The sequence below is a fragment of the Otolemur garnettii genome, unplaced genomic scaffold (assembly GCF_000181295.1).
Source record: "Otolemur garnettii isolate 467f Iridium unplaced genomic scaffold, OtoGar3 scaffold00239, whole genome shotgun sequence".
In the NCBI taxonomy this organism is placed as follows: Eukaryota; Metazoa; Chordata; class Mammalia; order Primates; family Galagidae; genus Otolemur; species Otolemur garnettii.
Genome location: NW_003852634.1, coordinates 1,635,610 through 1,657,919, shown reverse-complemented (window position 1 = coordinate 1,657,919; position 22,310 = coordinate 1,635,610). Strand labels below are relative to the sequence as shown.

General features: G+C 42.5%; 1 protein-coding gene across 1 annotated transcript in view; it reads left to right on the top strand.

The window, feature by feature from the left end:
* SLC16A2 (solute carrier family 16 member 2) overlaps positions 1–21,789 on the top strand; it is a 143,606-nt gene extending 121,817 nt beyond the window's left edge. The window contains exons 2-6 of the mRNA XM_023508288.1: positions 8,157–8,301; positions 11,727–12,177; positions 13,280–13,423; positions 17,446–17,674; positions 19,190–21,789. Of these exons, the coding sequence (XP_023364056.1) occupies positions 8,157–8,301; positions 11,727–12,177; positions 13,280–13,423; positions 17,446–17,674; positions 19,190–19,410 (1,190 nt within the window). The 3' untranslated portion in view covers positions 19,411–21,789. The remainder of the gene's footprint in view (positions 1–8,156; positions 8,302–11,726; positions 12,178–13,279; positions 13,424–17,445; positions 17,675–19,189) is intronic.
* The last annotated feature ends 521 nt before the right edge of the window (positions 21,790–22,310 follow it).

Below are 22,310 nucleotides of genomic sequence, written 5' to 3'. Positions count from 1 at the left end.
CATGGAAGAAGCCCAAGTGCCCATTGATCCATGAATGGATCAATAAACTGTGGTATATGTACACTATGGAATATTATGTAGCCTAAAGAAATATGGAGACTTTACCTCCTTCATGTTTACATGGATGGAGCTGGAAAACATTCTTCTTAGTAAAGTATCTCAAGAATGGAAAAAGAAGTATCCAATGTACACAGCCCTATTTTGAAACTAATTGATAGCCTTCATAGGAAAGATATAATCTAATTGTAGCCTTAGAACATGGAGAGTGGGAGGTAAAAAGGAGGGGAGGGGGTGGCTAGGTGGAGGGAGGGTGATTGGTGGGGTCATCTCTATGGTTTAACTTACAAGGATACAAGTGAATCTTTCTAGAAGCAGAGTATGAATGTCCTAATAATTAAGAAAATGACAAGAAGGCTACATTAACCAGTTTGATGAGAGTGTTTCAAATTGTATATGAAAACATCACACTGCACCTTGTGATTGCATTAATGTACACTGCTATGATTTAATTAAAAAAAACAGTACTGAGTACATTGGATATTTTTCTTCCATTCTTGAGATACTTTACTAAGTAGGATATGTGTCAGCTCATCCATGTAAACATAAAAGAGTTAAAGCCTCCATCTTTTTTAAGGCTGCATAATATTCCATGGTATATACATATCATGATTTATTAATCTATTCATGGGTCGATGGGCACTGGCTTCTTCCATGACTTGGTTATTATGAATTGAGCTACAATGAATAATCTGGTGCAAATATCTTTGTTATAAAGTGACTTTTGGTCTTTTGGCTATACACCTAGTAGAGGACTTGCAGGATCAAACAGCAGGTCTACTTTTAGATCCATGAGTATTCTCTATACTTCTTTCCAGAAAGGATATATTAGCTTGCACTTCCACCAGCAAGGCAGAAGTGTTCCCTTTTCTCCACATCTATGCCAACATCTGTAGTTTTGAGATTTGTTATGTGAGCCACTCTTACGGGAGTTAGATGATATCTCAAAGTGGTTTTGATTTTCATTTCTCTGATGATTAAAGATGATGAGCATTTTTTCATGTGTCTGTAGGCCATGCACCTATCATCTTCAGAGAAGCTTCTGTTCAAGTCCCTTGCCCATAATGAAATGGGATTACTTGTTCTTTTCTTAATAATAAGTTTGAGTTCTCTGTGGATTCTGGTTATCAAACCTTTGTCAGAAGGATAACCTGTAAATATCCTCTCCCATTCTGAGGTCTGTCTGCTTGTTTTACTTCCTGTGTGTTTGGCTGTGCAGAAGTTTTTAGTTTGATCAGATCCCAGTAATGTATTTTTAGTGTTGTAGAAGACTGAAACTGGACCCACACCTTTCTCCATTAACAAAAATTGACTCTCACTGGATAGAAGATTTAAACTTAAGACATGAAACTGTAAAGATTCTTGGAGAAAGTGCAGAAGAAACACTTGAAGAAATTGGCCTGCGAGAATACTTTATGAGGAGGACCCCCCGGGGCAATTGAAACAACACCACAACTAGATTTAGAATTATTACCAGGTTATAGACACTCTGAAGAGGTGGAGAAGGGGAAGAACCCGGGGAATAGTTTTAGCAGCATAGGCTCCAATTCATGGTTCCATTCTCTCCACTTAGCATTTGGGTATAGCAGTTAGATAGCTACGCCTTAATCCTATTTGCTATTCTTTCGGTACACTGTGCACCTTTTCAGGAAGAAGAGACTCTTGAATAGAGCCATCATTCCCTCTGTGTCACCCCTCCTTACGTCCCTCTCCCATCTACCCTTTACCCGGCTTTGGCCCTTTGGCTTTGCTCCATCATTCACTCATTTGAGCTTTTGTTAGTTTCCCATAATAATAAGAGTTTATGAAAGCCTATAATTTATTTGGAGAGTTTGGCTCCTAGAGTACTAGCTCTCCTTCTTTCATCTCAGGGGAAGAACTCAGAGAGCTTGGCTTTTGGCAGCCAAGGAATGAAGAATCTGGTCCCATATTTGAGTTTTTTCCCAGAGAGGTCTGCCTGTACTTCAAAGACTGAGTGCCTGGGTAAGGGCCAAGGTACTACTTGAATATTTGAGTGAAAAGAATTTTATGGTGAGGAATCTTGAGGACCAATCAGACTAGGATAAAACCAGAAAGCCAGGGTTCTGACCTTATACTTCCCAGGCCCAACAGAAGCCCAGGTGGCTATGGATACTAAGAAGGGGAAGGTAGGGGTTGCTTGATGAGTACAGACATATTGTACTTGAGGAAAATCCTTTTGGGGCCAACTCTCTCATTTACGTGGAGATAGTGGTTGGTATGGAAAAGAACTCTGTTAACCACTGGATGAAAGGTATGGATGGTTAGTTTATATGTTGTTTATCCTCAAAGTCCAGGGCTTTGTTATACAGAAAATGTATTAGTCAGGAATTAGGCACTTGGTTAGTATTTAGTGCAGCTGTAGGTTGAAAATAATGCTTTCTGCCTGATGGAAAGTTACAGGAGTCCACATCTGATTTTTTCCAAGTCTGTTCAGAAAGATGGCTCTGAACATCTCCTTTTGAAATTTACCTTTTATCCTTCCTAACTTTCCCACATCTTAGCTGCTTCACTGAAATCTCTTTGGCTTCCTCATATGAGAATGGGGATAATTATGGAGAACAGTAGAAACTTTCTGGCTTTGAGTCAAAATATTTTTAGAGTTATAGAAAACCTCTACTCAAATTTTCTAAAATAGGAAGCTGAGTACAAGAAATGTAAAGGAAAACCAACAACATGTATTATTAATATAGTCATACTTGTCATCATCATTGTTAATTATGACTACCGGCACTTCTTTTTTCATATAGTCATTGCTTGATTCTTTTTCTCTTACTAAATTTTCTTTGATAATCTATTCTGCTAACAATCCCTTATGATTTCCCCATACATCATGCTATTTTTCAGGAATTAGTCTAGCTATTAGACTACATTTCTCTCCATTAATATGACAGTTTTATTTAATTTGGAGTGTCTGACTTCTCTGAAAATTGTTAAATAGAAAATATTTATTGTGGTCATGAACTATGGGATTCATAAATTTTATTCCTCTATTTTAAAAATATGTGTTCCCTACTCTACTGTGACATCTTTGAAGTAAAGTACATGTCACTCATTTAGCATCCTCAATGTGGGATAGCCATACCCATGTGTTTGGGACAGAGAGAATGTTAAATAACTATTGAACACATTAATATTGTATATGGAGGGCTTCATTTTAAAATACACATTTATTATTCAAAACTGTATCAAGGTACTTTTCCTTATTCCTCCCATGGAGTACAGCTAAAAATGCTGGACATTTTATATAAAGCAAATACAAGAGGACTGAAAAGGAAAGAGAAGGCAGATGGGCTAGGATCCTTGGGACCCAAGGAACAACAGGGCAGAAAACCTGGGTTGTTTTTTGTTTCATATATCTTGGATCTGGAGCTGAAGAAGTTGACAACCCAGCAATGCCAATAGGAACAGACAAAAAGTCCCAAGAAAAGCCTGATTTGTTTATCTAGAAGATCAGGAAAAGGGATAGAACAGAAAGACAGAAAACCTGTAGACAGTAACCTCTCTACTCTACCCAAACACCATGAGGAAAAATGCCCCCTATTCAATCTTTGCTAGCAAAGGCAAAGTGGGGAGCCTAGACACTCACCCAGCTGTAATAAAGTGCCCCATCCTGTCCCTCTCCTATGCTGAAGTGGTATCAGAGGAATCTGAATAGGGAACCAGAGGTTTCTTTCCCTCTAAGCAATAACAAGGCCTACTCCTCCCCCATGGTGTCAGTGGAGACCATGTAGGGAGACTGGACTTTCACCTTTGCCAAACTGTAACCTCCATCTATCCCCCCTACCCCTAGAGATATGTCAGGGTGGTATCAGTGAAGGCCAAGTAGGAAACTGGGACTTTCACCATCACTTAGTATGGTGTCAGTTGAGGTCACGTGGGAAACAGTAACAAGGGACCCATACCACTCCCAACCTGGAACCTATCATAAGAAGCCTTGTGGAAATATTGAACACCCACCAGCACTGTAGTAACAACACACACTTCCTCCCAGGGTGTCAATGGAGACTGAGCCAGGAACCTGGACTTCTGCTCCCTTCTGGCAGTAATGAGATGGTAGAGGAGGCCTACTAAAACAAAAGATTTACATGATCCAGAGTCTCAGAAAATAATATCCAAAATGTCCAGGATACAATGGAAAATCACTCATCATACCAAAGACTGTCCAGGAAAATCTTGACTTCACTGAGAAAAGGCCATCAACAGATAACAACACTGATATGACACAGAAGTTATAATTATTTGGCAAGGATTTTAAAACAGCCATCATTAAAATGCTTCAATAAGGCATGACAATCATACTTGAAACAAATGAAAAAACACTAAGTCATCAAATAAATAGAAGATATAAAGACAAAAGAAATAGAAATTTTTGTAACTGGAAAAAAATAATCAAAATAAAGTAAGCCTTACCAGGTGGGCCCCACAGCAGAACAGAGGGGACAGAGGGAAGAATTAGTGAATTAGAAGTCAGAACAATAAAAATAATCGAATCTGAACAACAAGGAGAAAGTAGTTGAACGAAACAAACAGAGCCTCATGGGCCTGTGAGGCTATATTATAAAAGACTTAACATTCCTGTCATCAGAGGAATCCCAGAAAAAGGGATAATAGTTGGAGCTGTAAAGGTACTCATAAATGATTGCTGAAGACTCCCCAATTCTAGCAAATGACATAAGTTTATAGTTTCAAGAAGCTAAATGAATCCCAAAGAGGATGAACTCAAAGAAATCTATGCCAAGATACATCATAGTAAAACTTTTGAAAACTAAATACACACACACAAACACACAACAATGAGAAAGAAATGATACCTTAACTCCAGCTTGGCTGTTATTAGTATATAGAAATGCTATTTACTTCTGTACATTAATTTTGTAATTTGAAACTTTACTGAATTTATCAATCCTAGGAATCTTTTGGCGGAATGAGTCTTCAGGATTTTCAGACCCCTGAGAGTGTTCAGGTGCCAGCAGTGGTAGATTAGGTTAGGTAATCACAAATTTCCAGGCCTCCAGATGTTGTGCTTGAATCCTGGAGGTGAGGGCAGACACAGACTGACCTGGCAAACTTGCTCTCAAGCCTTCCTGGTTTAAGGCACTGGCTGTAATAGTGAGGGGTGGAGTGCTCTCCTGTCCAAAAGAATGCTCAGGCAGAAGAATGGATGCACTTTGACCCTGAAACAGTAGTGGTAGTACCCTCTTGATGAGATTAGCAGAGATGGGCACCTGTGGGACACATAAGTCACTCATACCTCCTTGAGCTATTTTTTCCCTAAATCTGGTGAAAATAAAAATATATAAATCAAAAATTAGATCTTGAATTGGTACTTTCAGCTTTCCTGACTTCTCCCCCTCTTTTTAAAATAACATCAGATTTATTGAGCTAAACTTACATATGATAATATTCAGCCTTTTTATATTCTCAGTTCTATGAATTTTGACAAAAGGATACCACCATCACATTAAGGTATGTTAACATTCCATCATCCCCAAAATTTCTCTCATGCTGCACTACAGTCAATCTTCTCTCCCCATCTCCTGTCCCTTGACACCTAAGGATTTGTTTTTCTGTACCTATGGTTTTGCCTTTTCCAGAATTTCCTATAAGTAGAAGTAAATTATTTGAGTCTGGCTTCTTTTACTTACTATAATGCCTTTGAGAATCAACCAAGGTATTGATTATATCAAGAGTTTGCTCCTGATATAATCGTGCTCATTTATATGCCATTGTATTAATATACACACATTTGTTTTTCCATCTACCAGGTGAAGTACAATTGAGTTGTTGCCAGATTTTGGCAATTATAAAAAAGCTGGTATAACCATCTAGGTATAGGTTTTTTTTTATGAAGATAAGTTTTTGTTTATCTTGAGTTAATACCTAGAAATGGTGTTTCAGGATCACACAGTAAGTGTATGACTAATTTCACAAGAAGTTGCCAAATTGTTTTCCAAAGTGGATATACTATCTTACATTACCACCAGCAGTATATATGAGATTTCCAGTTTCTCCACATTCTCCCCAGTACTAGGTTTTGTCATTTTTAAAAAGTCCTTTTAGTTGGTATGTACAGTATATCTTACTGAGGTTTTTAAAAATACATTTCTCAACCAATTAATGATATTGCACATCTATTCACATTTTTTTTTTTTTTTAGACAGAGCCTCAAGCTGTCCCCCTGGGTAGAGTGCCGTGGCATTACAGCTCACAGCAACCTCCAACTCCTGGGCTCAAGCGAGTCTCCTGCCTCCGCCTCCCAAGTAGCTGGGACCACAGGCGCCCGCCACAACTCCCGGCTATTTTTTGTTTGCGGCCTTGTTTGTTGTTTGGCGGGTCCAGGCTGGGGATTCGAACCGCCACCTTAGGTGTACATGGCTGGCGCCTTAGCCGGTTGAGCTATAGGCGCCGAGCCTATTCACATGTTTAATTGCCATTCATATTGTGTGTATGGTGTTTATTCAAGCCTTTTGCCAATATTTTAAGTTAGATTGTTTGCTTTCCCCTTATTAATTTGTGAAAGTCAACTCACATAATGGGTACCAGTCTATTGTCAGATATGTGTGTTGCAAATATTTTTCCCAATCTATGGTTACCTCTTTTCATTTTCATGACTATTTTTGAAGAGCAAAAGCTTTAATTCTTTCCCTTTATGGACAATATTTTTTTGTCAATATCTAGGAAATCTTTCTCTAATCAAAGGACAGAAAAATTTTTCTCCTATACTTTTTTTCTAGAAGTTTTATAGTTTTAAGTTTTACATTTAAGTCTATGATTCATTTTGCACTGATTTTTGATACAGTCTGACTAATGATATTTACAAACCTCTCTTATATATATATAATTATATCTGATTATCATTAAAAAGGAAGGCACAGTAGGAATTTTAATCCCCATTTTACAGATGAGAAAATTGAGGATTAGAGAAGTATTATGTGACTTCTCAAGGTCTTATGGATAAAATAGATAAAATTGCAAGTTAAGAGGTGAAATTGTGATAAAAGTCCAGGTCCCCTGCTCTCCTACTTTTAGAGCCAGATACTGAGGGCTCAGGATAGGGCCCAAGCAATACAAAGATTACTAATGTGGATCTGAGCAACCTATTTGGCACTGAGGTAAGGGGCATAGGAGTTGGATTAGCCACAACCTCACTCGGATTTCATTTTTCTGGCTCACTTGGAGCTCCACAATTGAAGAGCTGGCCCAGTACCTTGCTCAGTGACACTCAGTGAATGCTATTGATGATGATGATGAAGAGTTAGAACATGTTCAGAGGAGAAATCTGAAAGTATTCAGAGAGTTAGAAATTAATGCGAAGAGAAAAAGTTAGGGGAACCAAGAACATTTAGTCTAGAAAAGAAAGTCTCAAGATAAAACGTGATAATAGCTTTCAGACAAAAAAAAACTTGGGTTTTCCTTTTGAAGGCTGAACAAGGGGAAATGGGCTAGATTAGAAGAATCTAAGTAAAAGAGCAAAATTCTTCCTCCCTAGTGAGGACTGTTACAGACACTTATAAGCCTTTAAAAACAGAAGAAACTCTTCTTGAGTTTGGAATCAGAAATTTGCCAAACATGGGCCATGATGAAGTATTTCAGTATGAGGGCTACATGACCCTCTTGCACAATATCCATAGAAATCTTTGGGTGGCCCCTGAACTTGCACCGTGTCCTAGTACAATTCCAGAAATCTTTTGTTGGTGGTCTTCCCTGTTCCTTAGTCTAGCATCTTTATAGAGTTTTTCTGATGACCAAGACTAACTAGCCTAACTTAGCTCCTGAAAGTTTAGCCCCCATGCTCCTTGCCTCTGAAGTCAAGTGGCCCAGTTCCTAAGGCCAGAGATTTTGATTAGTGTCCCTAGAAGGACCTGAAATGTTGGCAAGTCTGAATCTGACCCCAGTGCTGGAATCCCCTGTTTTTTATCTAGCCTCTTTGTATACCTCTCTAACCATCAGGGACCAGAAATCTGGTGGTACAGAACAATGTGATGTCCACTTTGAAAAGCCAGAGAGAACTGAGATACCAGCGGCAGCACCAAGTACAACATTAAGCTAACATGTCTTTGTGTTTCTTTTCTTCGCAGCATGGGTGGGAGCCCTTGCAATGGGTATGATCTTCTTCTGTTCTCCCATTGTAAGTATATTCACTGACCGTTTGGGCTGCCGAATCACAGCAACTGCTGGGGCTGCTGTTGCTTTCATTGGCCTCCATACCAGCTCCTTCACCAGGTAAGGCTAGAGGTGCTGGCCATTTCCCCAAGGCTGACAGGTGGCTTATTTATGGGCTGTAGCTGTGGGTGCTTTTCTCACTGTAGAATCCCCCATGGCTATGGCCATGTAGGGCCCTCAAAGACTCTGCTGCCAGAATACATAGGGTCCCCAAGACACACTGGCAAGGGAATATCTTCAAAAAGAATCCAAGAGTTTTGGAGTGTTGGGAGGTGCCTACGCCTGATAGTTCATAAAGCTGGGCTTAAGTCCAATTTTGGTAACTGAATGGCTATGGGACAATTGATGAGTATTATTTCCCTCTCCGGGCCTCAGTTTCTGTATCTGTAACCTGAGGGGATAAGACCAGATGGTTATTAAATGTCTCTTTCAGTTCTGTTATTCTATTCCCCTTCAATGTGCCACATGTCTCATGACCTCTCCCTCCCAAGAATGAGCTTCTCAAATGAGCCCATGGGAAACCTCACATTCCAGGATTGCCAAAGGAAACTCATGCTGAATAAAGAGATCAGCCGAGCCCATTGATGTTTTTCAGCTATCCCTGGCTACTGACACATATGGAATGATTTGGGACAGATACATTCATGTCTATAGACCCTGAACCAAGCTATCCATCTAGACCTAAACTAAATTCAAACCTTAGTCCCTTGGCTCAGTGTCCGTTGCACAGTGGTTACGGCACCAGCCACACATACTAAGGCTGGCGGGTTCAACTCTGGCCCAGGCCAGCTAAAACAGCTATGACAACTGCAACAAAAAATAGTTGGGAATTATAGTGGGTGCCTGTAATCCTAGCTATTTGGGAGGCTGAGGCAAGAGAATTGCTTAAGCCCAGAGTTTGAGGTTGCTGAGCTGAGACGTCATAGCACTCTACTGAGGGTGACATAGTAAGACTCTGTCTCAAAAAAAAGAAAAAAAAAACTTTAGTCTCACTGGTCCCACAGGCAAAACTTGATAGTGTCACACTAGGAGTAGTTGCAAGTTCATTTTCCACTTTATTTTCTCGTAGCACTACAAAAGTGTGTGTAAAAGAGAGAACAAATATCCTATACCCCAATCTGAGGAATATGAAATTCCTCAAGAACTCCACTGAGTTTCTGCCAAAGACACTTTAGAAGCTATGGTACTTCCTATTTCCAATCTGCCTGGGCTGATATAGAATGCCAGCCTAGAAATATAGAAGTATCACAGTGATATGTCTAAAACAAGAACAGAGCTAATGTGTCAGAGACTTACTTTCTGTCTTGGCTCTCCAAAGAAGGACCATGGCTCTCTAGGCCTAAGGTTTCACTCACAGAAGAGAATGACAATTGTGTTCTGCTTCAACTCTTTCCTGTAAGGGTGAGCCAGCTTTCTTTATGACTTTAGCATTTCTGGCTGCCCAGCTCACCCTCTAGCAGAGCTTGGATTTGGCCTGCAGTGGTTTCTTGGCTTTATCTAATCCAACTGGGACAGAAAAGGGAATGATCATGTCCTGCCTAGAACCTGCTTGTCCTTCCTAGTATAGCAGCTTTAAACCTTTTCAGGACCTGTCAACTGGTCAGCCCCATTTACCACCAGCAAGCTGGTGCCTGGCTCCTTGTGAAGTGGCAGCTAGGCCCCAAAGTGACTCCAGTCTTAGCATTACACAGAAGTCTATGTTATGAGACCAAGCAGAGCAAAGTGTAAACAAATTAGCAACGTATGGATCCCATTTCCCTTCCAATCCACATGGGTTCAGTTACAGGAGGGGAAAGAACTCGGATGTGGTATTTTCTTCTGACATGCTTCTTTAGGCACATTGGAGTAGACATTCTGTTATCCAGCCCCTAAACTCCTTCCCTACCTCTTTTGCTCTTTCTGTAAGAACATCTTAAGAGCCAAGAAAGTTTCTGGATGGCTTCACATCCAGGGGAAAAATGGTTCTGCCTGTGGCTATAGCTCTAAGTCATCCTTCCTGTTGTTTCAATCAGGGCTTTAAGTTCCTTTGGATGACAGGAAATGAAGCAAAATGCAGGCAGGGCTAGTGGGGCTTTGGAAAGCTCAACTCAAGAGCCTTCTGTCCTGGGGCCGAGCTAGAAACAGATCCACCAGAGAGCACCCTAAGCTGAATCCATGTGGGGGGGGGGGTGTTGTGCCCCTTACTGACCGTTTCCCTGAAGGTCTAACTCTTCTTCCTTAGACAATGACCCCAGCTGAAGACAATCCCACTGAGTACCTAGAATCTAATGGGAGCCTGCTAGGCTCCATTGAACCTGACAGAAGACAATTGCCTTAACTATGTGTTCCAAGAAGAGACAATTATTTTGAAACCAAAGCCCTTACATTTAGTGAATACAAGCAGATGGAAAGCAATAGTGATGATAGTTGTCTTGGAACCACTGGTGCTAGCACCACATTGTTGCTGCAGCATAGGTCCAGTCCTTTAGTAAGAGAACTGGGTCTATCTCTTGAGAATAACTACTTGACTAAGAAGAGTGTTAGGTAATTAAGGAGGCAGATAAAAACTATTGCAAAATATATGGAAGTATCAAGAAGAAAAGAAAATTCTTCACTAAGTTATGCCAATACTGTCCGGGGCATATGGCTGGCCAAACTGACCTTCCCATGACCTTTTCCCTTATGACACTTTATCTTCTGTTACAGAGGCTGATAGCCACAGCAGGGCCTGGAAGTTTTGAGCTAGGACCTGTCTTACTTGCTTAGGCCCACAACTTCTTTGAGGGTCTACTTCCTGTCAAGAAGCCAGGCTATTCTGGGCAATAAAGCCATACCATATCTAGGAAGAGTAACAGGAATCTGGAAATAAAAGGGACTCTGTACTTTGGCATTCCCATGGAGATTGTCTATGACCTAATATAACTTTATACCTTGGAATATTTAGACCTTGGGCAGGATTGGGGAAGGGGTATCTCTCAGGAGCTCTTCAACTATTCTCTAAATATTAAGGTCCCTGAGCTTGGAGAAAGACACTGAAGAGTCCTGTGGAGGGTCTCGACTTTCCAGGATCTTAGTTTCTTATGGACCTTTGTTGTTACTTGGGATAAAGCTTTGGCTACCAGCCTATCTATGGTGTCTAGGTGAGGGGTAAGGTAAAACTGTTCTCTTCAAGGCACAGATTTATTCCCTGTAGCCCCTCACTGAGCCTTTGCATAGGCTGGTTTGGGCTTTGTTTTAATGATCCTCTTTGATAGGGTGCTATGATTCATGCTAGAGTCATACAGACTTGGATTCAACATTAGTCATATTACTTTACTTCTGAGTCTCTGCTTCCCCATCTGTAACATGGGGATCAGAAGACCTGTTCCTTGTATGTTCTTAGCTTCAGTGGCAGGTGGGGCTGTGGGTTAAGAGTGGAGGAATGGAGGTCCCAGGAGGCTGATGAAGGAGATCAGAAAGATTGCTGGTCAGGCTGCTGAGAACAACTCTCTCTGTCTCTCCCACAGCTCCCTAAGCCTGCGCTACTTCACCTATGGGATTCTCTTTGGCTGTGGCTGTTCCTTTGCCTTTCAACCATCCCTCGTCATCCTGGGCCACTACTTTCAACGCCGCCTGGGTCTGGCCAATGGTGTGGTATCTGCTGGGAGTAGCGTCTTCTCCATGTCCTTCCCCTTCCTCATCAAAATGCTGGGGGATAAGATCAAGCTGGCCCAAACCTTCCAGGTGCTAAGTACCTTCATGTTTGTCCTTATGCTGCTTTCACTCACCTACCGGCCCCTCCTGCCCAGCTCCCAGGACACCCCAAGCAAGAGAGGTGTCCGCACCCTGCACCAGCGCTTTCTGGCTCAGCTTAGGAAGTACTTCAACATGCGAGTGTTCCGCCAACGCACCTACCGTATCTGGGCCTTCGGGATTGCTGCTGCTGCCCTTGGCTACTTTGTTCCCTATGTACACCTGGTGAGGAATACCAGGGTGGGCCCACTCCACCCACCCCACTTGGCCCCAAGAAATTTCCCTCAACCACCTAGAGTCCAGAAGGTGGGGGTGGAGGACACTGAAAGAGTAGAGCTGAGACCTTCTGAAAAAGAAACAAAATAGTGTTTTATAAGTCCAAGCAGAGCAAAAAGAGGGGAAAAACACAGATTGAGGGAAGACCTCAGTGGAAAATGGGAGGAGTTCCTTAGGAAAAATCCCATGGACCTTGGCTTCTCCCACAGTAAAAATTTAAATAGATTTTTTCTTTTTGCAGTTTTTTTGGCCAGGGCTGGGTTTGAATGCTCCGCCTCGGCATATGGGGCTGATGTCCTGCTCCTTGAGCCACAGGCACTGCCCTAAATAGATGTTGAGGAGGAAATAAGCATTGCTGGACTGGCCCAGGTGTTCCAAGACAGGGTTTTCTAAGACTGTGTTCTGTGGAATGCTGGTCATTGTGGTCAAATGATTATACTTAGGAAATAACATATACTAGATCACTCGAGCTTCATAATGTCTAATAATCTCTTAAGGGTACTAAAGCTCCCTGCAGAAGAGAAATCCATTCAGCTTTATTTAACTCAGCATCCACCAAACTTACATGGCCACAAAACTGGTAGTTGTAGAAGCTATTATCCTCCACAGACCTCATGTTTCTAAAAACATGCTTGAAAGAGTTGCCTGGAAGTTGATCCTCTTCCCCTAGTAAACTGATGTTACCCCAGGCTGTCAGTTTAGGGTCAGGAAATGGAGAGATCATAGAGAAATCCTTGGATTTTCTCAGTTGTTTATTAGGCTGTTTTCTGTCCCGCCAGGGCATAGGAGAGGCTTAGAGATAAATATCCACCTTGGCTATTGCTCAGATGTCCAGAATCCAGAGAGCCAAGGAACAAGCAGCTTTTTAGGATGCTGGAAACAGCCAGAAAGCTTGTCCTAGAGCTAGGGTTATGGGGAAGAGGGAGACAGGAGAGGCAGTTCTTATGCTGGTCCAGAGAAATAAGTAGGAAAGGGCCCTGGACATTCTAACAGTTAACCAGTCAGCTCCTCTTCTTCCTCCTGTTCTGGTGGCCCTGGTGCTCCTTTTCAGATGAAGTATGTGGAAGAGGAGTTCTTGGAAATCAAGGAAACATGGGTGCTCTTGGTGTGTATCGGGGCGACCTCAGGCCTTGGGCGTCTCGTGTCAGGCCACATCAGTGATTCCATTCCTGGACTTAAGAAGATCTACTTGCAGGTGAGCATGACCACCTGTCCACTGTGGAGAAAAACAGCCTGCCATAGATAGTAGGTTGTCCTCAGCCTTTGGGATAGAATGGTAGGGTGTGCAACTGCAGTGCCCTGAGCCCCAGCTCTGACACAGGCTTGTTGTATAATGTGGGAAAGACATCTAAATTCTCTGAGCCTGTTTCCTCTGCTTTCAAACATAGGCCATTATCATTGTTCTGTCTCCTTTACCAAATGGAGTGAGGACCCAGTGAGAGAAGTATATTAGACTTCTATTAGAATACTTGTAAAGGAATTTTTTTGCTTTTTGTTTTTTGTTTTTAGTAACAATGGCTTTCCATCTGAAAGGGAAAGGCCAAGAGTTAGTTGCTGCCTCCAGTAAGGACTGATCTCATCTCTACCCTACACATTCTTGAAGGGTCTTGAATATTTGTTGCATTTTATGGCAATTATCTCTCTCCTCTAGGTCCAGGCCCAGGTCCATCATATCTTATATCTCCAGAGCTACCTGGCATTAATTACTGTTTCTCAAATGTCATCCTATCAATGGACACCAAAAAAAAAAAAAAAAGTACCATAAAGGCCAGACCTCACTTTTCCTCTCTAGGCCACACCTTATTCATTTGTGCAATGAAAATAATTCTTGCTCTTCCTATCTTCCCTCACCTGTGAGGAACAAAAGAAATATAGACATGATCAGGCTTCAGAAAGTAAAATGTCATAGTCATGCAATGTTTTAATCCTTCTGACAATGACACAGATTTCCTCATATTGTGGACAGTAGTCATAGGATGCTCCAGAAGCTACTTTTCCTGTGAACTGGGCTCTGGTCTGAATTCAGGCAGCAGTCTTCCTTGTTGACCTGACTTATACTATTGTTTTTTTTTTGTTTTTTTTTGCAGCTGAGTTTATGGAGAAGTGCCCAAGTACAGAATCCTGAGGAAGGGCAAAGGTAGTTCCAGAAAACAAGTAGTCACAAATAATCCATCAGGAAGGTGGTTGAGTTCTGACTCACTTATCTCCTAAGAAAGCCCTAAAAGCATTTCCAGGAGACCTCCAACTACATTCACAGCAGAGATTTCTCTCTGATAGCCTGCGGGCTTTCCTAAATACCCTCAGATGTTTTAGATAAGAATATGATTAACTTACCCTGTTATGTTTAACTCTGTGTTAGTTTGCAAGAGCTGGTGAATCTGTCTTGTCAGAGCTAAGGTTAACATTATGGTCCATCTAGTTCAGCCTCTCATTATACTTATGTAGAAACTGAGGGGAAAGGCTCACATAGACAGTAGTGGCAGAGGTGAACTCCTACACAGCACTCTTCTTATATTCCACTTTGCCCTAAGTGATGGATGGCAGAGCCAAATATCAGAGATAAGTGACTGAACCAAAGTCAAACCAAGAGATAATATTGTGATTGAGATAAACTGATTATGAAATTTTGAATTCCTGTGCAAATATCAGCAAGTGCTTTATATGGGTGGCTTTTTGCATAGGAGTATTTGTGGCATTCCCAGTCTCTCCTACATGCCACCCCTGTAGGTCTTCCCTGCCAGTATCTGCAGCTCCAAAGTGCCAAAATGTTCTGTAAGTCAGGGCAATTTGACATTGGGCCAGGACTTTATCTTGAGGAGAGGCAGTAGCCACTGCTTAGCCATTTAGCTCATTTGATCCTCACCACAGTCCCTAGAACAGAGGTAGGGCCCAAGCAACTTTTGTTTTCTGTTATGCAGCAGGAGTTCCAAGAAGGGGGAGGTATTAGCCAGCTAGAGGGCTTAGAACCCAGTGTTTCTGCTGACCACTTACACCACCCTCCTGCCCCTTTTCCTTACTCTTACATGACCTAGCTTTATCACTTAGAATAGTAGAAAATAATCTTAGAATGTTATAAGATGAAACATGTCTTCATCCACCCATAGTCCAACTTTCTCATTTTACAAATTGAATATCTCAGACTGAGAGTATAAAACAATGAATGAACTTATCCTTTCTCTTGAGTTTCTTAAGATACTCCATCACAGGAATTTGCCTCTTTTTTTTCTCCGTGGGTCAGATTCAGGAATACAAGCCTGGGGTGGGAGAAAAGGAGTACACATAGCTTGAGGTTCTGAAGAGCAATTCTTTAGACCCTCTAGGTCCTATTATCGGTGAAGACAGGCATATGTGTCTGGCATGTAGCCCCTGGAGAATCTGTTGGAAATTAAATAGTGACAACATGCAGGACAGCTTCACTTTGGGCCAATTCTTGAGGTCTGAGTCTCAGTTCCAAGAGGGATTTTTAATTTCTGAACCTTGGCATGGCCTCATAGAGGATAAAGATAGCTAGATAGAATAGTGTCTAGTAGTACTAGTAGCAATTAGAGGTTATTAAAATCAGTTAATGGGGTCCTATGTGTTATATAATGGTATTTATTCTTAATTGCCATTATGGAAATTATGATAAGTGGGTCTGGTTTCATCTCATAGTTGAATATGAATGTCCTAGAGGAGAACCTGGATGGAGCACTTGAGATTTTATTCCTGGCTTCTGCCCAGCTACCTCAAAGTAGCCTGGGAAAAGTTCAAAGGTACTCCAACAAAAACATGTTCTTGGATGACATTATCCTTTCCCCAAACCAATCGATCAACCTAACAAACCTACTGCCAGCAACAAAACAAAAGATCTTTAGGGCATGAAAGAGCCTTCACCCCTTCCCCCCACTCCTTCCATGTTTTCCCAGGTAAGTTGGCCTGCTTGTGTGGGCTTTTGGAAAATCCTTGAGCTTGTTAAGGCCTTGGTAAACAGATCAGCTTTAGCCCTGGCCCTGGGATGATCTGGCTCTGCTGGCTCTGCTGGCTACAGGGGGGTGGCAGTGGTGGGGAAGGTGTCCTTCCTCTGCTTGCAGCCGAGTCTGGCTCACCCAGGTTACACATAGGTTGCAAATGACTCAAATCAAAAGACCAAACTGTGGCTCAGCGCCTGTGGCTCAAGCGGCTAAGGCGCCAGCCACATACACCTAAGGTGGTGGGTGCGAATCCAGGCCGGGCCCACCAAACAACAATGATGGCTGCAACCAAAAAATAGCTGGGTGTTGTGGCGGGCGCCTGTGGTCCCAGCTACTTGGGAGGCTGTGGCAGGAGACTCGCTTGAGCCCAGGAGTTGGAGGTTGCTGTGAGCTGTGATGCCATGGCACTCTACCCAGGGGGATAGCTTGAGGCTCTGTCTCCAAAAAAAAAAAAGACCAACTGTGTTTACAGTAGCCCTTTTCTGTGTTGAAAGAGAAAAACCAGCCTCTTCGAAAGGCAGTTTCCTTGTTTTGGAGTCATTTTTCTCAGCCCAAAGAAAGCCCAGTGGTTAGTCAGTAGTACTCCTGGGCTGGCTTCAGGCTGCCTAGACATGCTCCTAATTGTTTGGTTCCCCTTAAAGGCCCCTTTGTTGACTTTTCAGGGTGCCCCAGACAAGCCAAGAGGCCTCTAAAACCATATGTGTGAGATGTCTGAGATGGGTTTTGTGGCCCATGTCCTATAAAGCATAAGTAACCTGATGAAACTCCCATTGTTATCCTTCATGCCAAGGTAGTTTTTAAAATTCCCACACAAAAATGGAAATTGGCTCCTTCCCATAGTCATCATGCAAAGCCATCCTCACTTCCTCACTTCCCTCATCCCTTACCTTACCTGGATCTGAGAACACTAACATGGCTTGATCCAAGATCCTAATCCTTAGGGCTGCCAAACAGGCTTAGAAAGTAGAAGCAACAATTCCCTCTATCTCAAACATCTTGAAGCTATGGGCCAAGTCCTCCCCCACCCCTTTTTAATTGCAACACCATCACAGTTAAGTAGGGGTTCTCTTAAAGACTTTGAATTCCTCTGTATAGGACTTAGAAGGGGCCTAAGTAACCATTTAGTCCACTACTCTCCCCAATGACACCCTTCCCCCCCTCCATTTTATAGATAATAGAAATGAAGACCTGAGAAAGGAGGTGTGATTTGCTATAGGGTCTTGGCTGGCCAACACAACATGACCACCTCAGACCCTTGCTCCTCTAGGTCCTCTCCTTCCTGCTCCTGGGCCTGATGTCCATGATGATTCCTTTGTGCCGAGACTTCGCTGGCCTCATTGTCGTCTGCCTCTTCCTGGGCCTTTGTGATGGCTTCTTCATCACCATCATGGCCCCCATTGCATTTGAACTGGTGGGTCCAATGCAAGCCTCACAAGCCATTGGCTACCTACTGGGCATGATGGCCCTACCGATGATTGCCGGGCCCCCCATTGCAGGTGAGGCTAATATTCTAGGGAGGGCATAAATCAGAGAGTCCTGTTTTTTCTGGGCACTAGGTCTCCTGAGCACCTCTGCTTGAGTCCTCCTTTTCTCTTATTCTCTGTTTACGAAGCCTTGTCAGAGTACATGATACCCTTTATTACTACTGGTGGAAGAGATTAAACACAGTACATATGCATGGATACATTTTAAAGAAATGGATTCTTTATGGCTGTATTTCTGTTTCAATGGGGTTTTATTATAGACGGTAGAGCTCCTTCCAGGAAGATGAGCAAAATGGGTTTGGCCTTCTTGACCATTCTGTTGATTCAATATCTTCTCTCTCTCCACAGGCAGGTGATTATTGGCAAGGTAGTTGGAAGAAGAGAAGAAAAAGTAAAATAAAAAATAAAACCAGAAGACCCTGGTTTTATTAAAACCTTGAGACACCCTTCTCCTCTGCTGGCTTCTGAAATAAGCCTGTAGAAAAGATTTGATTAAGGGTTGAGCCACTAAGGCTCCCCTTCAGCAAGTAGCAGGCAAAATGTTGGCTTTCCATCTTTCAGTACTCCTAGTTTCTCCTTGCACTCTCCCAGAAGGACATTGTTGGTACCCTTGGGAACATAAAACCAATGAAAAGAGACCATAATTTTCTTTCTATAGGATTTGTTACAAACATTGACTCATGGCTAGTTGGATGGGTTAGTTCAACAAATATTCTTTGAAAATCAATTATGTGCAAGGCTTTGTGAAGGTACCATGTGACAGAGCACAAGCTTTCATGTAGGCTTTTGTGCAATAGCCACACAACTATCAGGGAAAGGGCGCCTCTGTCAATTTCCTGATCCTTAGAGTACCCCAGAATCCATATCTCTTTCCATTTTGCTTAATTCCTGAGTAATTAAAAAGTGAAGGATCTTCTTACATTTACTGAATACTCTTCCTGGGCTCTGATGTACTAAGATAACTCACATTTAGCTTTTGGAGGTGAACAGAGGAGGCCTTGCATCTCATGGTAAATACATCTATAGCACATCCAGCTTGAAGGAACCCAGAAGAGCCATCTATATCTATAACTAAAAGGAAAACATACACATATTGACTACTGCTAGGGAAAATAGAACTTCCAAGAAAGGACGCTTCCAAGAAAAGTCAAGTAGGAACCCAGATGAATTGTACCATGAGAACAATGTGGGGGCTGGGGTAAGAGGATGGGTAATATTAATGTGAACCAAGACAATACTTGGTCATCTTCTATGGAGTTATTTAAACTAGGTTTCTTCTTAACTGCATATAGCTAGCTAGTTGTAGTTTAATTAGCTTTTTCATAATAGGAATTCACGTCAAGGGCCTCCAACCCCAGTACCTCAGAGAGGAACTTTCTGCCCTGGAAGTTGGGGGATCACCTGAATCAAGGCAATAGAGGCCAAGATTCTCTAGATAGGTAGTGTGTTGGCCTCTAGAAGAGGCAGAAAGCATCTTTGGGCAATAGGGCAAAGCTGACCTTGACTTGTCTCTCTTAACTATTTCAGGCCTCCTCCGCAACTGTTTTGAGGACTACCATGTGGCCTTCTACTTTGCCGGTGTGCCCCCCATCATTGGGGCTATAATCCTCTTCTTTGTCCCTCTGATGCATCAAAGGATGTTCAAGAAAGAGCAGAGGGATTCCAGCAAGGATAAAATGTTGGCGCCTGATCCAGACCCTAATGGGGAGCTACTGACAGGCTCCCCCAGCCCTGAGGAACCAATCTAATGCCTCTTTCTTGCCATTGTATGCTCTTCCCTAGCCTTTCCCCTTTATCCCACCCTGCTCAGCATTTACATGTTTGCCACCAGCACACTTGTTCCCAAACCTGTGCACACAGCATTTCAGTCACCTGACCATCCCCTTGGAGCTGAAGCTCCAGGTGTTCCAAACTCATTAACCAAATTCTCCCCATGAATGCCTTTAACCTTGCCAGGGCCCTTCTCTTCCCAGGGATCTGGGAAAGTGTAGGATCATCCCCTGACCTTTGGAAACTCTCTGTATCCTTTCTAACCTCTGGGAGAGGAGCAAGATGGGACCTTCTGCCCCAAGCTTATTAGTCACCTACTAAAACCAACTATCAAAGGTGCTACTGTGTCCCCAGGAGCCTAGTGGGGAATACCTAAGTGTCTATTTTCTGAAGAGTTCATTTGGGGAGTTCATTGCCATCCATCTTTGGAAGCCACTGGTAGAGGGGAGAGCAGGGAGGCAAAATAAGATAAAAACCTTTGTTTAGCCTCAGGATTTCTAAGGGCTCTGGCTTCCTAGGAACTGTGTACTGGCAGTATCCTCATCATAAAGTTGGTTAACAGTCTGCTTCCCTCTTCCTTTCCTTCTTTTTTTCCCCCCTCTATTGTCTTCTCTCCCTTCTCTTCTCTCTCTTTTTCTTTTTATGACTGTCAAAAAACACATGGGTGCTGGGAAAAAGGAGGGACCCACCCACAGCTTGGGCCAATCAGCCTCACGTTGGCACAGTGTAACCCTAATACTAACATAATCCCACTCATCTCAGGCTGAGCCTCATCTCATTTTTTGGCTCAAGCTGACTTGAGCCAAAAGTCAGACTGGAAGAGTAGAATATTATTTAAGGAAGAACCTTAACTATTATTGAGTTCCATGTTCCACTCACTGATTTTTACAGATTTCCCAGTCCAATGCATTGATTTAGTGGCCCTTGAAGCCCCCTATCTTTTTATCTATCTGTCAAAATGTGAAGAAACCCCTTTCATCTCAGCAGGCAGAGGAGGACAGGTGAAAGTAAGCTGGCATGGTGGGAGTAGGAACAATGGTTATTGACATGACAAAGGACCAATTCCTCCATCTCTCAGTTTTCATAAATCAATATTTTCACCTGGGTTAGGCCAAAAAAGGGACTTTTTTGGGGAAAAAAACTATTCCTAACCTGGATCCCAAACAGGTACAGGCAGCAGCTGTACACATGGTTGGACAGCTTTGTTTCAGAAGGGGAAGGCATCCTACCCTTTACAACCCAATCTGTCTCCCATGCTGGGCATCCTAGGCCACTCTGCTTAGTGGGCATTAAAGGTGCCATGAAAGGTAGACTCTGGACCACTTTCATCTTTCCAAAGCATGTACCAAATGCTTCCCTATGCCCAAATTCTGGGCAACAGTCTTACTGAAGTGCATTCCCAGTGCCCTTGGCATGCAGAGGGCACTATCAGGCTGTGTCCACCTACCTAGTACAGCTCACTCTGTTAGGAGGTCATCCTCACTCTGCCTCTTTGTGTCTTTTTGCCACTCTCTGGGCCTTTGTCTATTGTGTTCCTGTCACCCACTCTTTCATCATCTTTTTGCCAGGCATTCCTGGCTGTCACTTGGAGCCAACAATAACTTGCCTCTCCAAGCCAGGGTCATCCTAGGACCAAGAGGATGAGGCGTCCCTGAAGGGCTCCAAGGAAGACAATAGTCCCACCCATAAGTTTTCCATTACAAACAGGCAGCTGGGGCATGGTTGACCTCTGATGATGTCATTCAAGGCCAAAGTCTTGAGCCCCTTCTGCTGGTCCCAGTCCAGCTCATACCAATTTCCCAAAGGAAAACCCATGGGTTCTTAGCTCTACAGGTAGAAAGGGACCAAGTTACTATCCTATCAGTTGAAACAGCAGTAGAACAGGAGAAGCTGTGCCCCAGGAGCCCTGGAACTTACAGGAGAAACCACTGAAAATACTGGTGCAGCAATACACCTGCTCCTTGCCCTTCAACCACTAAGTCAGTGGAGGGCAATTCTGCACGGTCATTTTGTTGCTCATGAACAGAGAGCTCTTTAAGAACCAGGCTGCCATCTACTTCTCTCTAGATTAAGGGAAGACATTCACAGGTCCCAAACCTGCCCATTGAGGTGTCACATAACATAACAGGGTGTCAATTTATTTCTTCCACACATGTACATGTCCATATGTGAGCTTTTGTGCTTTTGGAGAGAATGTTGATTGGCAAAAGCAGCACAGTATTAACATTTAGGGTAGGATGCAGCCTCTTATGTTCCACAGTTAAACCTGGAAGAATGAACAAAATTTCAGAATTTGAGATGTGCAACATTTAACTCCTCAAGGGGTTTGGAACAAAATAAACAGATCTAAAAATTTGGTTTTGGTATGTATGTTCCCTACAAGGGTGAAATTGTCTTAATCTGGTTAACAGTAAGAAGTCTGGCTTCAGAACTGAAGTCTCATTTTCAAATCAAAGCTCTGTCAGGATCTGTGCTGTGAGTACAGAAATTAGAAAAGTAGCTATACAGAGATTTGGAGTTGGATAGACTCTTTGAGCTTGATTTTGAAGGGAGCTCTGAAATGAAAAAATGGTTACTTCACAAAATGAGAACATGAATAATGGCTGAATTGGAGTGGACATGCCACCATCTTGCTACAAATGTGCCATATTGAAAATTAGCAAAGACTTTAGCAATAATCAAATCCAACCCTTCCTCTATCTCTTTTATTTTATTAATGAAGAACCTGAAGGTATAGCTAAGTGACAAAGGCTGGCAGAGAGAGAGCTTAGAATTGAGGGTGATGCAGGAGAAAAAGACCTATAAGAATGACAAATCTGGGAGTAACATTGAAGTCACCCCTTGTCTGTATTCTGCATTAAATTTAAGTGGGGAAACT